The following is an 18,684-nucleotide window of genomic DNA, read 5'->3' as shown; positions in this document are numbered from 1 at the left end:
TGGCGCGCTGTGTAGCCAAGATGGCCGCACCCGCGAAGGTTACGTGGTATTCCATGAGACCATTGCTGCGGGTGGTCCAGGCTCGGGACCTCGAGGCGCGGCGCTGGGTCCGGGCGCTGCGGCGCAGCCCGGTGAGAGTGCTGCTTCCCTCTGGACAGGTGGAGGAACGGAAGCGTGCTCCTGACAAGCAGCCTCTCAAGGCGGTCCCTGAGGCCGCTTCTCAGGAGCAGCGACTTAAACACCCTCTTGAGACATCCCCATCCCAGACACCTCACTCCTGGGAAGAAACAGGGCTTCGCTATGACAAGGCCATTCCCGGGGACAGGAGGCTAAGGTAATGTGTCTTGAGGCTTGTCGACCATTCCCGCTTCTCTTCCTGCCCCCCAGCGGAGCCTCTGGCTCTTAGGTTTCTACTGTGGGGAAAAAAAAGGGGGAGTGGAGGTTTGAGGTCTATGCCTCCGCCAAGCTCTGCGTGTCTGTTAGAACTACATGTGTCCCAGGGCGAGAACGTTAATAATCGCTCTTCTCCGTTTCTATCAGCAGCAGTGTCATGACAATAGTTAAATCCAGGTCTTTTCGGGAAAAGCAAGGGAAGATCCTCCTGGAAGGTCGCAGGCTGATTGCAGACGCTCTCAAGGCTGGAGCTGTGCCGAAGGTGTTCTTTTTCAGCCGTCTGGAATACGTCAAGGAGTTGCCGGTGGATAAACTGAAAGGTGTCAGCCTCATTAAAGTGAAATTTGACGATATCAAGGATTGGTCCGACCTAGTAACGCCGCAAGGAATAATGGGTCAGTGATTTACAGTATATCAATATCCAGAATTTCTTTTTTGTACAAGTGTACTATCCTAGGCTTTCTTCTTCATACTTGTCTTAGGGTAACAAATTTTATTTAAATCAAATTTAAAATGATATTGGCTAATCTTAGATATCTGAAAATATAGGAGTTCTCAGGCTTGTTTTAATTGTATTTTTACTGGCAACTGATTCAGTTTCTCACTGGTTTGTTTTGCTTTTGCTTTTGTTTTTTTGTGTAGCCCTGGCTGTCCTAGAACTTGTTTTGTAGACCAGGCTAGCCTTGAACTCAGAGATCCACCTGCCTCAGCCTCGAGTGCTGGGATTAAAGGTGTGCGCCACCATCGCCCTACTTTCTCACTGGTTTTTGTTGTAGTGCTTTTTGTTTATTTTTGACAAAGTTTCATGTAGTCCAGCCTGGCGTAAGACTGCGTGTGTAACTGAGGATAACTGAAACACTAATACTGCTGCTTCTGCCTCCTTCTGGGGGAATCACAGGCGTGTGTACCACTGTGCCCAGTTGTTTGTTTGCTTGCTTTATGACCTTTAATTGCAGCGCTCGAGAGGTAGAGGCAGGCGAATCTCTGTGAGGTTGAGGCCAGCCTGGTCTACAGAGTGAGTTCCAGGACAGCCAGAACTACATAGTGAAACCCTGTCTCAAAACAACAAACAAACAAACAAAAATCGAAAAACAACCATTTTACTTACTTTGTGTTTATATGTGCATGGGTCAGAAGACAATCTGTGAGAATCAGTTTTTCTCTCCGCTGTGTGAGTCCTGGACATTCCTCTCAGGTCATCAGGCATGACAGCAGGTACCTTTACCTGCTAAGCAATCTTGGAGAATTACTGCAAGTTCATCTTCAGGTTCTTGTCCAGTTTCTCTCTTTCCCCCAGATACTGCCCTCACAACTGTATACTTTCATAAGCAGTGCAGAGATCATTAAATGAGAGAATTTTCATCAAGGAAACTACTCGGGGCTTTCATTGTTCTAAGCTCCCTAACTGTTCGTGTCTGTGTGTTAGAGTGAGGCTAGAACGGTCACTGTAGGAATCAGTTCTGCTCTACTTAAACTTGCCATGCTTCTGACCTCAGCAGACCTCACAAACGGCTCAGTCCTCCAGCCCCTCAGCTCCGTCAGGATGCAGCCCTTGCACGCATGTCTGAGGCAGTGATTCTCTGGGCTGGGCTGTTTAAAAGGAGAGTCATTACTTTAACAAACTTATTTCCTGAGAATAGTTTTTTAAATTTTAAGACAGTGCAATAAAGGACAGCTATGTGGTTAATGTTTAAATATTTAGGCTAAGTCTACAAATTAAGTAAAACAAAATCCCCATAGGAAAATGGAGAAAGGTTACAGCAGCAAGACAGTTTGGGGAAAAGAAAACATAAAGACACCTAATATAAAGGGGTCACAAGTAGCCAGTGCGTGCAGAAGACGTTCACCTCCCTAGGAATCAGGGCAATGCAAATTAAAATAGTGAAGTGGGATTTTTTCCTATCAAAGTGGCAAGAGTTGAAAGTAAATATGTCCTTTGTTTAGCAGGCTTTGAGCGAGGCGGCAGATATTTATCATTGAATATGGGTAGAGTGCCATAGCAGTTCATGCCATTTGTTAACATTAAGAGAATCCATGCATATTTCTGCATTTCACTTACAGGAGGTTGTCTCAGAGAAGTTTCCAGACTTCTATAGAGGGAGTCCTCTGTGGGCACTCTCACTGTAGCGATTTTGTTGAAAGGGGGAAAATTTTAAATCTTAATCTGTCAATATGAAAAGAGCTAAACTTTGACACATCATATTACAAAATATTACAACATATAGAAAAATACAGTAGCTGCAAATATACTGTCATGGTACAGTTTTTAAAGATACATTGAGTAAGGTGAGCAGGTTACAAAATGAGAGTTTATTTGCTTATAAATATAGGTTATATAGATGACATTTTTAATTTTAAAATGTTATATGTATGAGTGTTTTGCTGCATGTATGTATGTGTACCATGTGTGTGCCTGGGGCTACTGAGGTCAGAAGAGGTCATTGTGATTATATAAAGAAAGATAAATACACAAAAAAGTCAAGCCATTCTCATGCCCACTCAAGACAAGCAAATTTCTTATGTTGTTTCTTCAGGGATTTTTGCCAAACCTGACCCTGTTAAGATGACATATCCAAAGACTCAGCTTCACCATTCACTGCCTTTAGTGTTGATTTGTGACAATCTCCGTGACCCTGGGAACCTGGGGACAATTCTGAGATCTGCAGCTGGAGCAGGCTGCAGTAAAGTCTTACTCACCAAAGGTAAGGACACCTCTTTTTTTTTAAGGTTTATTTTATTTTTAATTATGTGTACATAATTTAATTATGTGTATGTCTGTGTGTGGGCAAGTGCAGGTGCCTGCAGAAGTGAGAGGTACAGGATCCCCTGGAGCTGTAGGTAGGCAGTTGTGAGCTGCCTACTTGGGTTCTGGGAGTCAAGCCCCGTTTGTAAGGTTTTCTGCAGGAGAAGTATGCACTCTTAAATGCTGAGCCATCTCTCCAGCAAGGAGAAAGCATCTCTTCCCCGGTGGTTTCGCTGGCCACTTCTAAGTGAGTTCGGATTCCTGACAGACACTCATGGCTCTGGCTCTTTGATCTGCTCTGGGCTAACTGTACAATAAGCTAAATGTCAATCCCTCATCTGTAAAGTGGGAATAATAAAATCTTCCTCATCGTTGGTGTTTGTTTGTTTTTTAAGATTTCTTGAAATGATGCAAATAAGGATTCAGTAAATGCTTCTCCTTTAAAATTATTTTGAGACCTGCTGAACTGTTTCAGAGTTTTAAGTCATTGGAGTGAAGAAATAGATTCCAATTCTCTAAATGTACATTAATTATTTATATGCCGAATTTAGCACTTAGTTTCAGATCCTGTGTTTATCTTGAGTTCTCAAAGTGTTGGGTATGTGAGCTCTCTGTAGTAGGATTGGGGGGGCATCCAGCTCACAAATAACAACATGGAGACTTATTAATTATAAAAACTTGGCCTTAGCTCGGCTTGTCCCACTAGCTCTTATAACTTAAATTAACCTATGTTCTGTCACATGGCTTTGCTACCTCACCTCTCAGTGCTGCCCATGCTCCATCCTCTGCATCTGGCTGGTGACGCCGTCTTCTTTTTCCCTATACCTCCTATCTAGCTATTGACCGTTCAGCTTTTTATTACACCAGTCATAGCAATACATTTTCATAAGGTGTACAAGTACCCCACGACACCTTCCTGACCCTTGAGTTCTGAGTCCTGGGGAAGGAAAGCTGTCACCAGAGTGATTATGTGTCCTGCTACATCTTTCTTAGCCGTGGGGAAATGTAGTTACACAAGTCACACACAAATTAACCTTATTACGTGTGTGTCTTTTCTCACCAGGAGGGGATTAAGAGGCTTGTTTTTAAACAAACCTGGCTAGCAGTTGAGACATGTCAAAAATGCCTGTTATACCCTGGGAGGGGAGGGAGCATATCACTCATCAGAAACACCCAAGCTGCTATTAAATATAAACTAATAGTACAGCCATTGCTGAGACTTGCCTAAATTGCTCCTTTCAACTCTCCTGGGACTCACACTGTCCAAGTACAGTTCTGTGGCAGTGTGCTCCATTTTCAGTGCCTCACTCACTCCGCTGCCGAGTGCTCTGATAGCAGTTGTGGTTCTGGGGATGTGTTCATATAGCCTGTACCGTTTTCACTGGTTTCCATTGGCCGGTATGAAGGAGGTGGGAAGAACAGGATATTCTTCACCGTGTGTAATGCCGGTGTCGAGGATATGAGGAGGGGGGCTCTCATCTTTTCCTTACTCCGTACTGGATGAAGGAATAAAACTAGACAACTGCTTTCTCAAATCTAGGCCCATCTAGTCCCTTTCTTCACCTTGGCCTATAGCCCAGCTCCCATCTCTGGTTCCCTGTAGTGCATGGCAAGGCCCATATAGGTGGGGGATATGTCTAGGCCTGGGTACATTCTCTGTGTCTTGGCCTCCTTTGAGAGTTAGTCTGAGTGGTATTACCTTAAGTTTGACAAGTTAACTCTTAAAATAACTTGTCACAAGGAATTAAAATAACTTGTCACAAGGAAATCTTATGAGATGGTGAAATGCCCTCCTTCAGTTTGCCTGTGGTGAGAATAGGCACAAGGAGAAGTCAGTATCTGCTGGGCAGCCAACACAGAGGAGCCCTTACTGGATGTGACTGTGTCAGAATAGGTTCCTCTGGCCTTCTCACTGCCATATGGGGATGGCCTGAGGCAGGGACAGAGCTACCACTTAGTTTGGGCTCCTGCTTCCTCCTGGATTGCTACATGAACTTTCTACCTGATTTGCCCATTGTTAGTAGAAGGAGTCTGCTCTTGTCCAGACTGAACACTGAAGTCAATGGGTGTTTCTAAAAAACCGTCAGCTCTGTCACTGGTTTGCTCAAATCCTTTGGTGGCATACTCTTACTAAAATTCTGTACTCCTCCGCCTAATACACTCTACTTCCATTATGCTGGCCACTGTCTGGCTCCTGCTTCCTGTCCCACCCCACCCTGCCTATCAGAGGCATGCTTGCTCCCTCCCTGTCTCTTTGTCCTCTGCCTGGACCTCTCTCCAGCAAGATCCTCTGTCCTGTAGGAGCCAGCTCAGTGTCAGGGTCTCTTAGATGTTTAGTGTTTTTTCTGGTAAACTTGACTTTGTTTAGAGTTATCTTTTACCCCATTCATGCTTTCTCACTGATACTGCAGTCACCTGATTCAGTGTTTTGCCAGTACCATCACCCAGTTGACATCTTGAGTCCCCAGAGGTCTGTGGTGATATTCTAGTCCCTGTTGCATCCTCTGCAGTGCCCGGCACTGTGCACAATGAGATGAACAAAGTCTGTTTCCAGCACTAGGAGCAGTCAGTCTTCCCCTTTGCTGCTCAGTGTCATTAAATGGGACATTCTTGCTCCCAGCAATGCAGAAGGCTCTAATGGAAAACTCTTGGTTTATCTCCTGGTTAGAATTAAAGGGATTTACTTCAGAGTTCCCTTTGTAGTGTAGGAAGGGTTTGTAAAGTCATAATTATATCTTTTGTTTTCTAGGCTGTGTGGATGCTTGGGAGCCTAAAGTGATCCGGGCAGGCATGGGAGCACATTTCCAGGTGCCCATTGTAAACAATCTGGAATGGGAAACAGTGCCCGATCACTTGCCCCCTGACACCCGAGTCCATGTGGCGGACAACTGTGGTCTCCATGCTCAGGTTCAGACATCTAATAAAGCTAGTGACCGTGACTGGACATGTGATCGACGATTCCTGAAGTTTCACAAGTATGAAGAAGAGGACCTAGACACTGAAACCAGAAAAGACTGGCTTCCCAAACTCAAGGTCCAGAGTTACGACTTGGACTGGACAGAAGCACCAGCAGCTGTGGTGATAGGTGGGGAGACACATGGAGTGAGCCTGGAATCCCTGCAATTGGCTGAGAGTACTGGTGGCAGGAGACTGCTGATCCCTGTTGTACCTGGAGTGGACAGCCTGAATTCAGCCATGGCTGCCAGCATCCTGCTCTTTGAAGGGAAAAGGCAGCTGAGGATAAAGGTGGAAGACTTGAGCAGGGACAGGAGTTACCACTGAAGGACCACAGAAATCCTCAATGGGAGGTGTCTCCAGTGCCTGCTGCACTGGAATGATGTTAGGAGGCCTGCCAAGGTGATAACATAGGAGCTAGGAGGTAGGCATTGCCACCATTATGTGGTTATTGGAAAAATATGAATGTCTATTAGTTTCTGCTGTTCTTCATTAACAAAGGTTAAAAAAATTTTTTTAATTGAAAAGTGTGTTTGCCTTTATTTGGAATGTAAATAAATAAACAGTTTTGAATAGCTTCCCCACGAGCAGTGGATTTAAAATTATGAGTACACTAAAAGCATGTCCTCAGTGTTGTAAGGAAAACCACTGAAAGCTTATTTGATTCCAGCGTATCTGCCCACACAGATAGCAAAATTTTAGCAGGTTCTTAACTAACTCCACTCTGGGTTTTCTAGATGGAATGTAGGCATTGATTTTTTTTATCTCTATTTAGGAGACACCCTGCATGATTAAGATTCCTGGCATTCCTTTTTTTTTTTTTTTTTTTGAGACAGGGTTTCTCTACTTAACAGTCCTGGCTATCCTGGAACTCACTCTGTTGTTTTTTATTTTGTTTTGTTTTGTTTTTTCGAGACAGGGTTTCTCTGTGGTTTTGGAGCCTGTCCTGGAACTAGCTCTTGTAGACCAGGCTGGTCTCGAACTCACAGAGATCCACCTGCCTCTGCCTCCCGAGTGCTGGGATTAAAGGCGTGCGCCACCACCACCCGGCTCTGGAACTCACTCTGTAGACCAGGCTGGCCCTGAACTCAGAGATCTACCTGCTTCTGCCAAGGCATGTGCCACGACTGACCATCTAAATTCCTGATATTATTAATGCTCTGTGAACACAAAACATCCTTTCTGTGTCCCCAACAATCACTAATTATGAAACAAACCAGACAGTACTCCTCCAGGCTCCCAGGGTCCCACTGTACCTTAATAGTCACCAGAAAAGCATTTAGAAGAATTGTCTCTTTGATGTCAGATCATTTAGAAATGCACAATTGTCTCTTACTCCACCTATCTCCTGTCCCCTCATCTTATTGTTCTCCATGTCAACCACAGTCCCTGTGGTCTGAACCCTTTGCACACCATTGCCTTTCCAATATATTGAACATTGTGAACCATGTGCTCTAGATCCTCTTGATGAGAGACCTGTGCATAAGATTCCATGACATGTACCTTTTTAGGGTGATGGGGAAAGAAATGGGAGTTGAAATACTGGGAATACGTGGGCTGTGTGCTGCAGACACACTAGCAATCTACAAACTCAGCACATTTCTTATGTGCAATCAAGGATGCACACAGTGCACACACACTCCTTACACTAGGGCTCTGATTCCCAGTACCAGAAGCAACCTTATCCTCCTTAATGACAGGCAAAGTCTGTCCTCCAGACCCAGCAGGTTCTTGTAGCAAAGGAAACTTTCTTCGCCTGCCTTTTGGTCCTGAGTATATCCAGCAGCTCGGGACAAAGTTGCTTGAATCTAAGTATTGTCATGGAGTCATAGCATTCCAGAGGGGTCAGCTTGCTCAGCTTGGCTCTGTGATGTAGAAGGTTCTTTGGGACAAGCAGAGAGATGTCATTATGATAGCAATGATCTTGGTAAGCTGGGAGCATTGGCTCAGGGCAGGCATGATCACATTGAAATGGCAGTCCCTCATGCCACACTGCAACTCCAGGGTTTGCAGAGTACTTGTGATTCTCTCAGAGAGAACCCCAAGGCCCCAAGGGGCTTAGGGCACTCAGGTTCAGATGTCTAAGCTCACAGATGTTCAGGCACTGACTCAGGTAACCCAAGTCTGACTGTGAGAGGCAGCATCCTTTTTGATCCTACTTCACGTACTGGCTTTGGGGGAGCCTAGGCAGTTTGGATGCTCACCTTACTAGACCTGGATAGAGGTGGGCGGTCCTTGGGCTTCCCACAGGTCAGGGAACCCTGATTGCTCTTCGAGCTGATGAGGGAGGGGGACTTGATCGAGGGGGGGGGGTAAATGGGAGGCGGTGGCGGGGAGGAGGCAGAAATCCTTAATAAATAAATTTTTTTTAAAAAAAAGCTTTTTAGCATCTAAAAAAAAAGAAGAAGTAGCAATCACTTATGTAGAGATTCTGGAGACAGGAGAGTTTGGAGAACTGAGAAAGCAACAACATGCTTACCAATTCCTACTGTGGGACAATGGACAATGGTCTTTTATCCTATCACTTGTATTATTCGTAATAAAACACTGATTATACTAGGCAGGAAGTATAGGCGAGGCAACAAGAACAAGAGGATTCTGGGAATAGGAAAGACTCAGCAGTCATGACCCAGACACAGGACACAAGATGTGACTGCCTCGCCGAAAAAGGTACCAAGCCATGTGGTGGAAAACAGACAAGAATAATGGGTTAATGTAAGATGTTAGAATTAGTTAATAAGGAGCATGAGCTAATAGGCCAATCAGTTTATAACGTAGGCCTCTGTGTGTTTATTTTGGGACTAAACGGCTGTGGGACCGGGCAGGACAGAAACCTCTGACAACAAATTCTTGCTCTGCAGAAGCAGCAAACCTGAAGGGCTTCTGAATTCCCTCTAGCACAAGCATGTGAAGATTTCTCATCTGCCCAGGTAAGGGAAGAGGTGTGCCATGGATTCAAGCCACCACTGGCTCAGCTGCAGCTCCAGAATATAGTCTACATCTACCATTCTGAAGATCTATATGGCAGTGAAGACAGGTGAATTCCAACTTTTTAGCTTTCTGCAGCATAAATGAATACAATCTTTTGATGCTGGGCCCACCACAAATATAGGTCCCATTCACTGAAACTGGCCTTCATGAGTTCAGGATCAGTTACTACCATAAAATGTTTCTTCACCCCAGAGTTTGGCCAGATCTCCACTGACTGCATTTGACTCATGATGTTTGGTGGGCAGTCACCTTCGTGAGTTCCAGCCCTAAAGTTCCAGAAGTCAAGGCGCACATTCCTCAAATCAAGCACTCTGAGTTTCGACGTCCTGGGACAAACCTCTGTAGTCAACACATCTAGTCTAGCAAGCAGAACTTTCAAAGTCTCCAGGTAGGGGTCCTTTATCAGGGCTCCTGCAGGAATACATGGGAACAGCCAGGCACGCACCACGGCCCTCAGGATGTTTGTACGTCTGTCAGTGAAGGCACCCTCAAACATCGCTGGAACAGCCCCACAGGCAGGTCCTCCAGAACAGAAATAAACAAGCTTCCTCCCTCAGCAGTGTCTGTTTTGCCAGCTGCATGAGTGTGGGTGGGGCCTGGCTACCCATTCTGACTGGTTTTCAGGATCCTGATCCAGGTAGAGTTCTGGCGTCTGTCTCCGGCGGGGCTACATGGCTCTCCTTTATTTTTCTTATATGAGTGTATATCTGCATGTATGTGCACTATGTGTATGCCTGTTACCAGGAGAGGTCCGAAGAGGGTGTCAGATGCCCTGGAACTGGAGTTATGGATGGCCGTGAACCACCGTGTGGGTGCAGGGAACCACTGAGCCAACTCTCGCTCCATCAAAATTCTTCCTAAGATCTCGCATCTCCACTGGTTTTGAGATTGTAACTTTTCTGAGTTTGAGTAAGGGTGACAATACCAATAGATGATCCCCATGGCTTTGTAAGTACCTGTTTTTAAAAATCATCCACAAAGGTCTGGAGAGATGGCTCAGTGGTTAAAAGCACTGACTATTCTTCCAGAAGTTCTGAGTTCAATTCCCAGCAACCACAGGGAGGCTCACAACCATCTCTAATGAGATCTGATACCATCTTCTGACCTGCAAGGACACATGCAAGCAGAACACTGTATATATAATAAATAAACCTTTTAAAAATATAATAATAATAATAACAAGCCAAAAAGGAGCATTTTTACCTATGCATCCTCTGTATAGGTCATGTCCTAGTCACCGCCTCTGTGTCTGATTGCAGGAGAGTGGAAAATAAATTCCTATTAAATATAGGACTACATCAAAAAGTTACATTTAGGTTTGGAGAGATGGCTCAGCAATTAAAGGCTAGACTCAACCCCACCCCCCAAAAGGTTACATTTAAGTGTGGCCAATAGATGCCTTTTCCTCTTTCTCTATGTCTCTCTTTAGTTTGAGATAGAATGCCATGTAGCCCAGGCTGGCTTCAAAGACTGTATGTAAGGATGGCCTCCTTTAACTCCTGGTCCTCCTGACTCCACCTTCTGAGAGCTGGGATTACAGCTGTGGGAACACTATGCCCAATAAATGCAGTGCTGGGGCTCAAACAGAGCTTCCATGTGCACTAGATTAGCACTCTGCCAACTGAGCCACATTCCCAGTCCCTTAGTGTCTCCTTTCATCTTTGTAATGATGAGTACATGCCCTCAGATCCCCAGGGACAGGCAAGGTCCTTAACCTCCCAGAATACAGCCAGGGAGGAGAAGGCCAACGCAGGTAGTAGCACCTGCTGAATGACCATGGGAAGGGTGGGTATGCTGGAGACTGGGATCCATTCTAAACAATACTGCAACCTCGAAGAATAGATTTGAGCCAGGCAATGGTGTTACAGCACTCAGGAGGCAGAGCCAGGAGGATCTCTGAGTTAGAGGTCAGCCTGGTCTACAGAGTGAGATCCAGGACAGCCAGGACTGCACAGAGAAACTCTGTTTCAAGGGGGGGAGGGGGAGAAGGTTTGGTATTGAGGATCCCAGAGAGTAATTGTACCATATCCCTCAGGCACAGTGACAGGCTCCAATGACCGGATTCCTTTAGCTGCTTATTCTAGGGAGGCTGAACAAGGTGCTGCATGCCCAAGAGAAATCAGAGCCCCTGTCCCTTTCTGATCCGTAAGCTCTAGTAAAACGCTGGGAGAATCAAGTGAGCAAGCAGAGTCCCTGTGCTCAGTGGCAGAGGCCTGGCTTTGGGGTGCTTCAGGAGAGAGTATCAGCAGTTTTCAGTTTGTTGGCTGTGTCCTCCAGGGTGAACACTGTCTGGCCCTGCCTGCCCAGGGTACTGCACACACATTTGGTTCTTGAGGCCCTCAGTTCCAGTCCGCTTTTAGAAACTAGAAGAGCCCAAAGCCTTTTACTTTACTGTTGCCCACAAAGGCCGGAACACAGTTGGTAGAAATAGCAGCTGAGGAGGACTGTAATGGCTGTCACAGCCACTGTCACAGCAGGCTGGGTCTAGAAGGCAGCTGGGAGAGTCACCCCATTCCACCAAGCTTGCTGACATGTCTCCCCCTCAACACCTTAGAAATTGCTAAAGCAGGAAGCACTAGAAGGAAGGCAGTACATCTAGCTAGCATAAAGCCTTTCCTGCAGTTTGTCTCCCTGTATTGTGTTACAAAATAAAAATCAATGATAGTGCTTTACATCTTCAAGAAGAATGGGAGAGGGGGCTGGAGAGATGGCTCAGGGGTTAAGAGTACTAGCTATTCTTCCAGAGGACCCAGGTTCAATTCCCAGCACCCACACGGCAGTTCACAACTGTCTATAACTCCTGTTCCGGGGAATCTGACACCCTCACACAGACACACATGCAGGCAAAACACCAATGTGCATAAAATACAAATAAATTATTTTTTTAAAAAAGAATGGGAGAATGCAGAGACACTGGCTCAGCGCAACATGAGGCCCTTTGCCGTCCTGGGCACAGGAGGGGTGAGAAGTGTACCTGTCATCTGCTCTGTGGTCACTGTCAGAAGTGGGGGTGGGGAGGAGGAGGAGCAAATTGTCCTTTTAAGTGACTGTGACTACAGGGGAGCACTTGTGGCTAAGTTCTTGCTGAATATGGGGAGGGATGTGTACTATGGCTTCCAGAATCAGCACTGGCTGCTGTACCTGCCGATTTCTCTGCATACTGCTAGCCAAAGGCCACAGACTTTCCCCTCCCCCAGAGTGGTCTGCCCATGGAATTTTCCTGCTGCCACAGAGCTCTCCGGCCCAGGGTACCTGGGCATCACAGATCCAGTCTGTTGCTGGCACTTGAGGTAGAACAAATGGCTTGGGTGCCACCTGTTTCTCTTCGTGCTCCGAGGGTGCTGGGGAAGAGTAGACACGGGTGGAGGTAGAAATCTGGGGGAATTCTGAGGACCCATGGCATCCTCATTTACCCTGCAGTGGGTGAGTTGCTGTTTCCTGTTCCCCCATTTATTCTAATGTTAAATCACTTGGCAGGAATGCATTTTAATGATGCCCAATTTCTCTGTGTTCTTTAAAGGTTTCTGTCTAGATAAAATTGTCTTTTGGAGCCTGGCAGTGGTGGCGTACACCTTTAATCCCAGCACTAGGGAGGTAGAGGCAAGCGGATCTTTGTGAGTTCGAGGCCAGCCTGTTCTACAGATTGAGTTTCAGGACAGCCAGAGCTACACAGAGAACCCCTGTCTAGAAAAACATAACAACAATAACAAAATAATCTTTTTGGAAAAAAAAAACCAACTAGTTCTTGCTGATTGAAAATGGAAAATCACTATTATGAATTCTCATTTTTGAGAACAAGGAATGGTTCTATCATTGTTTCCCAAGGAATCAGGAATAAAACTGAGCAGCAGTCCATGATATGAAAACTGCCAATGGCTGCAAGAGAAGCATTGTGACTTGTGGCCAAGGCTCTAGCCTGGCTTTGCAGTGAGCCTAGCTGTAGCAGTGGCTCTGGCCACAAGGTGGCGAGCACCACCTCAGAAAGGGTTTCTCAAACCAAAGAGATGGGACTTGCCCTGGGTTGTTAAATGGAGTCCTGTCTCTCTCTGCCAAAGATCATTGCAAGCTTGGATCTCAATGTCAAGAGAACGTGGACATTAACAAGAAGTGGCAAAACTGGCACAGTTTCCATGTCTAGTCTCTGGGAGAACACTGGAGTCCCAGTGCGTTCCTGCCGTGGGGAGCTGGCCAGAGCTGCAGGGCAGGGGAGGGAAGCCACTCCTTCACCCCTTCCCTCATCCAGCTGCTAACTGGTGAGAATCTGGTCACTTGGGCATGAGGTAGAACACTACTGAAGATCTTCCACTGCTTGCTCTGGAGTTCACAGAAACCCCCGATTCTCTGCCACCCAAGCTGGACTTCATCATGTGCCAAAGTCCCAGAAACAGCATCTACCCAGGATCCTCTGACCACGAGGCCCCTGCCTCCACCCAGCTGCCTCCCCAGCTGCTCTGTGGAGCTCCTGTCCCTTGGGCTCATCTTGTTTGGTTTAAGGACGTATGCTGCTGTTAAACTACAACACTGTCCTCTTCTCCCTTTCACTCCATGAATGAGCGAACACACAAGTGAAATAACCTAGGAGACAGATTAACAGATGAACTGTTTGTGAACGGAGCCATGTCCCATCTGAGCAGCTGCGGTCACAGCTGCAAGCCGGAGTCTCAGGAGACACTGTTGATGCTCAGGGGCCCGGCCCTGAGCTTCCTCTGCTTTGTATAGAGACTCCCAGCTGTGTAACCCAGAGTTGGGGTGGTCCCTCACCAGGGCTGCTGCTCGCTCAGTAAGTGGAATCCATCAAAGGTCGGGAGGTGGAGCTAGTGAGAGCTACAGCAGGGGTCACTCCACTCGGCCTTCCTCCTCGCTCATCTGGGATGAGGAGGGACAGACAGACACACAGACGGAAACCCTGAGTGTGTGTGTGTAAGACTGCATTTTTAACTGTAGTCCATATGCTTGATATTTGATGTCTGAGCATCCAGAGCCCAGCCCTAGGACCACTGAAGACTTCTTCGGGCAGCACATTTGCCTGTAGGGATGGTAGCTTTTAAGAGTTGATACTCATAAAGAAAATCTCAACTGTTCTTCAGAATGAGTTCTACCCACATCAGCTAATACATTTCCTGGCTTGGGAAGGATTCCAAAACACTACAGCTCCCCCCACCACACACACACACTCCACAGTGGTTACTTTCAAATGTCCACTCACTGTCTATGGTCACCTGGGAAAGGAATCTCAATGACCTAGATAAGGTCGGCCTATGTGCATATCTAGACACGCCCATGGGTGTCCGCATGGGATCCTGTGTTGTAGGAATGACTTCCGGCTTTGACGGACTGCACCCTGGAACTCTTCTGTCAGTTGTTTTGTCGGGGTGTTTTTTATCAGAGCTACAGGAATGAACCCAGGAAACTTGCCTTCATCTTTTCACCAGAAAGAGTATGGAGAATTCTTATGTTCCAATTCCCCTGAAGTGGAGTTCACAGCCACAAAGCAGAACCACGATATAATTGCAGGTACAACTTTTTGTTCCTGGAAAGCCTACCACATATGCCCACGGGCGCTGCCGTTAATAATGAAGTCAGTAAACAGTGATCCCCGAGAAAGTTCCCTAAGCAGCCTGCTTAGAGGCTTTGACAATAAGGAATGCCAATGAGGTAATCCCGTTAGTATAACCATTGTGGATCAAACTTTGTAAGGTCCTGGTGAGCTTGGGGTCTCCTGTCAGCCCCTGGCCCCACAGTGAGAGTGGAGAGGGGCACTCCTGAACCTTTGCAGCCCTGGGCATTTGTACCTCTGTGGCGTTCTGGTGCTGAGGCAGGCTGGCAGAAGACATGTCCCTGTGTATAGAATGTGACCACTGCCGCACATGGGGCCAGATGTTAGCTCAGGCTACTCCCTGTGTAGCATTTTCACATGTCTTCACACGTCCATGTTTTCTCTCCGCTCCCCCCCGTTTCCAGCCCTGTTCTGCTGTCGCCCTCCTTGCTGGCTTCCGCTTGCTGCTCCGAGCATGGGAGCAGGAGGGGAACAGCTTTTTAGTGCCTTTAATTAGGCAACAGGAAAAAACAAAGTCTGGCGAAAAATTACTACTTGAAGCTTGCCAAAAAGCTCCGTATGCTGGAGTATGCGATGGCCACTGGTTTCAAAACCACGCGGGGGGGGGGGGGGGAGGCAGGAGGGAAGAGACACCACCTGACTCCTGGAGAGGAAGCTGGTTCCATCTGCCCCTTTCCATCATTATCCTCACACATGTCCTTTTCCTCGTATGCATTTGTTTATTATTTTTGGCGTTTTGAGACAGTGTTGCCTTGAAGTCCAGGCTGGTTTTGAACTTATGACCCTCCTTTCTCTCTCCCTGGTGCTTGGATTCCAGGCTATCCTTTGATCTTTTATGTATGAAGGCAGGTGAAATGTCTTCTCTTGCTGGGTATTGTAGCTCATGCCTTCCCAACACTTGGGAGCCTGCAGCAGGAACACTGCCATGAATCTGAAGCGAGCCTACACAGTGGCTGAAGCTACAAGGGGTTTTCTGGGCCAGCCTAGGCTTTAGAGTAAGACTTGGTCTCAAGAAACAAAGAAAAAGTGTGCCAGGACATGGTGGCACACACCTTTAATCCCAGCACTCAAGAGGCAGAGGCACGTGGATCTCTGTGAGTTTGAGGCCAGTCTGGTCTACACAGCAAGTTCCAGGATAGCAAGGCTACACAGAAAAACCCTGTCTCGGAAAACTAAAGGGAAAAAAAAAGGAAAAAAGGAGGATGTCTACTGTGGGAATGGGCTCCGGAGGTCATTTTGAACACAGACCTGGGAATTATACAGTGGCATTTTTATAGCTACCTTCCCACGTCGAACTGCAGGGCATGGCGTTTCCCTTGCTGCCGGCGGAAGCCTGTGGATGTGTCACAGCTGGTGTTTTAGCCTGTTTCCAATTAGCAAGGAGAATTTGAAGGTATCTTGGAGCTGCTTGGTGGGAGCTAGCATGCCACCCACTTGGTCTGCTGCAGTAACCTTTAGGGATTGCTCACTGGTGCGTATGAAAGGTTCCGTCCACGGCACTTTCCTCCCACTGTAGCAGCCGTACAGAACTAAGCCTTCCCAGTGGTCCTGACTAACCCCCATGTCCACTCTAAAAGGGAGCTCTGCTGGTATAGCCAACTGACAGGAGGAGCTAGTGCTTCCAGGGAGCCAGCCCAGCCCAGGCCATCAAGACAGAATAGAGACTGGCAGCGCCTCCTGACTGACCTCTCTTCTGCCCTCAAAGGGAATTAGCTGACGAGAGGGCCACCATCCCTTCCTTCCAAGCAATCAGGACACAGAGCACAGACAGAAAGCCCGTTCATTTTCCAAGGGAGAGAGTTTGTCTTGTTCCTCATCCCCCTCTCAGGGACACTGGCAGAGAAGCCCCTAACCCCAGGAAAGAGCTAGGCTTGGGCATCCCATCCCTTGCTCTACTCTTCAAGGTGAGGTCCATGGTGATTCCCATATCTCCCCTTGGAGGGGTCAGTGCTCAGCTTCCCTGTAAGGAAGGACACAGCAAAGTCTGTGACAAGGTCTTCAGTTGGAGAACTGAGCCTCCAATCAGCTTCCTGCCTTCTAAAAACCAATTAGAGAAACAGACGGCCATGTTTATGTTTAAGGGATGTGTGTGTGCGCGCACGTGTGTGTGTGTGTGTGTGTGTGCACGCGCGCGCGCGCGTGCATGCCTGTGTGTGTGTGTTGAACTCAGGGCCTTACACATGCTTGAACAAGCATCCTACCACCAAACTCTGTCCCCAGTCCCAGTTTATTAGATTCTTAAAAGTTCTAGAATATTCCCCCTCCCATCCCAAATAGAGAACTCAAGTGAAAAGATCTTCATTAAGGGCAGGGACAGGAAGAACAGTGTAAAGGTAAAGGTCCAGAGAGGCCTGCTTTATTTCTTTCTAGGTGATTGCATTTCAGGCTGCCAACATCCAACCGACTAAGTACCAACTAATGTTGTACCTCTGAACTACAAATCAACAATCCAATTCAGCAAGGAACAACTGTGTCAATAGCTTGTTGGGGAGGATGGCTGGATTTTCCAAAATGAATGGCTTGGGTTGGTAAAGTGTTGAGTGGAGCTGAGGGTGAGGCCCAGGGGCTCTGAAGCCCCACCCCCCACCCCCCGGCAGCCAACTGTGACAGACTAAACTCCTGGGGATCTCTAGGTGAAAGCCCAGATTCTAAGGACATAGCTGGCTTTTTCCTTTTTGTGGTGAGTTCAGCTACCTGGGCTGAGCAAGGGAGGTGAAGGCTGACCCCAGCTGACATGCCCTCTGCCCTCACTCCACTAAAGCACAGCCCTTTCTGCAGCTTCCTAGGGAAAAGAAAACTTCCAATGCCTTTTGGGTCCATTTGAAAAGAAAATGGAATAGGAAGGAGCTGCAGATGCCTCCCCAGAGGGCCAGCGGCACACAGAGAGACCCCTGACAGCTGATAGCACTTCTCCGGGAACTCAGGGTTCAGTCTTGGGAAGATGTCCAAAGGGAAGAATTCATTGCCAAAATTCCAAGCCAGTGGGAGCTGTTCATATGGGCAGAAACGTGGGGATGGTCAAGAGCAAGGAAGAAGGTTGGGGAGATCAAGAATCTAATCACACAGTAAGCATTCTATGAACTGTTAGCGTAGCTAGTCATTTTCCCACCAAAACAAACACCCATAAGTTTCCTTATAGATTTGGAGGTCCCCTGCCCAAGAACCCACTGACACACTGTTTTCCCCTCAGACCAAGAAAGAATAATAGGTCCTTCCAAAGCATGCTTTCACCAACAGCTCTCAGCTGATGTCCGCTGAGGCCATGGGCCTTCCTCTGTAACTCCCATAGGTATGAGTGTCACAAGGAAGTCCCCTCTGGCTTGGGGTGTGTGTACTGACCCCAGAGTCAGAGCCCCAATCCATTGTCCCTGCTTGTTCACTCTGCAGAAAGCCCTGGAAGGTCCTTCACCAGGAGCTAGTGACCAGGAGAGTGTGGCCGTCTTGGTGCTAGCCGGCTGTGTTAGCCGGCCGTGCCAGCCTCACATATCCCGATCAGTCTCCGGACACGGGTTCTGCCACTGTGAGGATGTGCACCCTTGGGTGCTAGCTGAGTTGTTAATGCAGAAACAAGGCACCACAGAGTTTGGACACTTGGGTTGTGTGATTCAGGACGCGCTGGAACAGTCCAAGGGCGGAGGGGAGGAAGGGGAGGAGAAGATTGAGTCTTAAATACTGTCTCAGGAGGCCAGAGCCCACTAGATGGGCTCTGGTTTGAGCTTTTCTGCTAGGAAGTCATTCACAAAAGTCTCCACAATGGCTGGGGTGATCTCTTCCACATCCATCACGTATTTGGCCCGGGCTGACATGTCCAGAATGGTGAGCAAAGGTGCCGCCTCAGGCAGGTTGGTATAATCTCGCAGGGAGTCAGTCATGTCATCCTGGAAGTCACCAGAGGGGCAAGAAAACCAGAAAGTTTTAACAAGAGAGTTTCTGGAACCCAGTTGCCAGAGAGCATGGAAGGGAGCAGTGCCAGCATCCTGGAGTGATGGACTCCTAGCGGAAGGATAAGGGCTCCACCCAATCTTAGGCAGAAGGCTGTTCATTT

At 47.4% G+C, this 18,684-nt stretch overlaps 2 protein-coding genes and 1 pseudogene across 2 annotated transcripts in view; 1 reads left to right on the top strand and 2 right to left on the bottom strand.

Annotated features, from left to right (window-relative positions):
- The first annotated feature begins 20 nt into the window (after positions 1 to 20).
- Positions 21 to 6,671, top strand: Mrm3 (mitochondrial rRNA methyltransferase 3). The gene is made up of 4 exons (XM_075991605.1): positions 21 to 334; positions 544 to 788; positions 2,928 to 3,095; positions 5,886 to 6,671. Exons 1-4 carry the CDS (start codon positions 21 to 23, stop codon positions 6,416 to 6,418), a joined length of 1,260 nt encoding a protein of 419 aa, XP_075847720.1. The 3' UTR covers positions 6,419 to 6,671.
- On the bottom strand, positions 6,669 to 10,187 carry LOC142831585 (oogenesin-2-like; annotated as a pseudogene).
- Positions 10,188 to 16,967: 6,780 nt separating this feature from the next.
- The window catches only part of Nxn (nucleoredoxin), a 148,067-nt gene continuing 146,350 nt past the window's right edge, over positions 16,968 to 18,684 (bottom strand). Inside the window, exon 8 of the mRNA XM_075991604.1 lies at positions 16,968 to 18,517. Within this exon, the coding sequence (XP_075847719.1) occupies positions 18,335 to 18,517 (183 nt within the window). The 3' untranslated portion in view covers positions 16,968 to 18,334. The remainder of the gene's footprint in view (positions 18,518 to 18,684) is intronic.

Source organism: Microtus pennsylvanicus, chromosome 11 (assembly GCF_037038515.1).
Source record: "Microtus pennsylvanicus isolate mMicPen1 chromosome 11, mMicPen1.hap1, whole genome shotgun sequence".
Lineage (NCBI taxonomy): Eukaryota > Metazoa > Chordata > Mammalia > Rodentia > Cricetidae > Microtus > Microtus pennsylvanicus.
This window is presented reverse-complemented; position numbering and strand designations above follow the sequence as displayed.

What these genes read in the sequence shown, in the direction of transcription:
- Mrm3 (XM_075991605.1), top strand. Translation starts at nt 21, where the DNA reads ATGGCCGCACCCGCGAAGGTTACGTGGTATTCCATGAGACCATTGCTG. An exon ending in CCCGGGGACAGGAGGCTAAG is followed by an intron (nt 335 to 543) that starts GTAATGTGTCTT and finishes TTCTATCAGCAG; the next exon opens with CAGTGTCATGACAATAGTTA. An exon ending in TAAAGTCTTACTCACCAAAG is followed by an intron (nt 3,096 to 5,885) that starts GTAAGGACACCT and finishes TTTGTTTTCTAG; the next exon opens with GCTGTGTGGATGCTTGGGAG.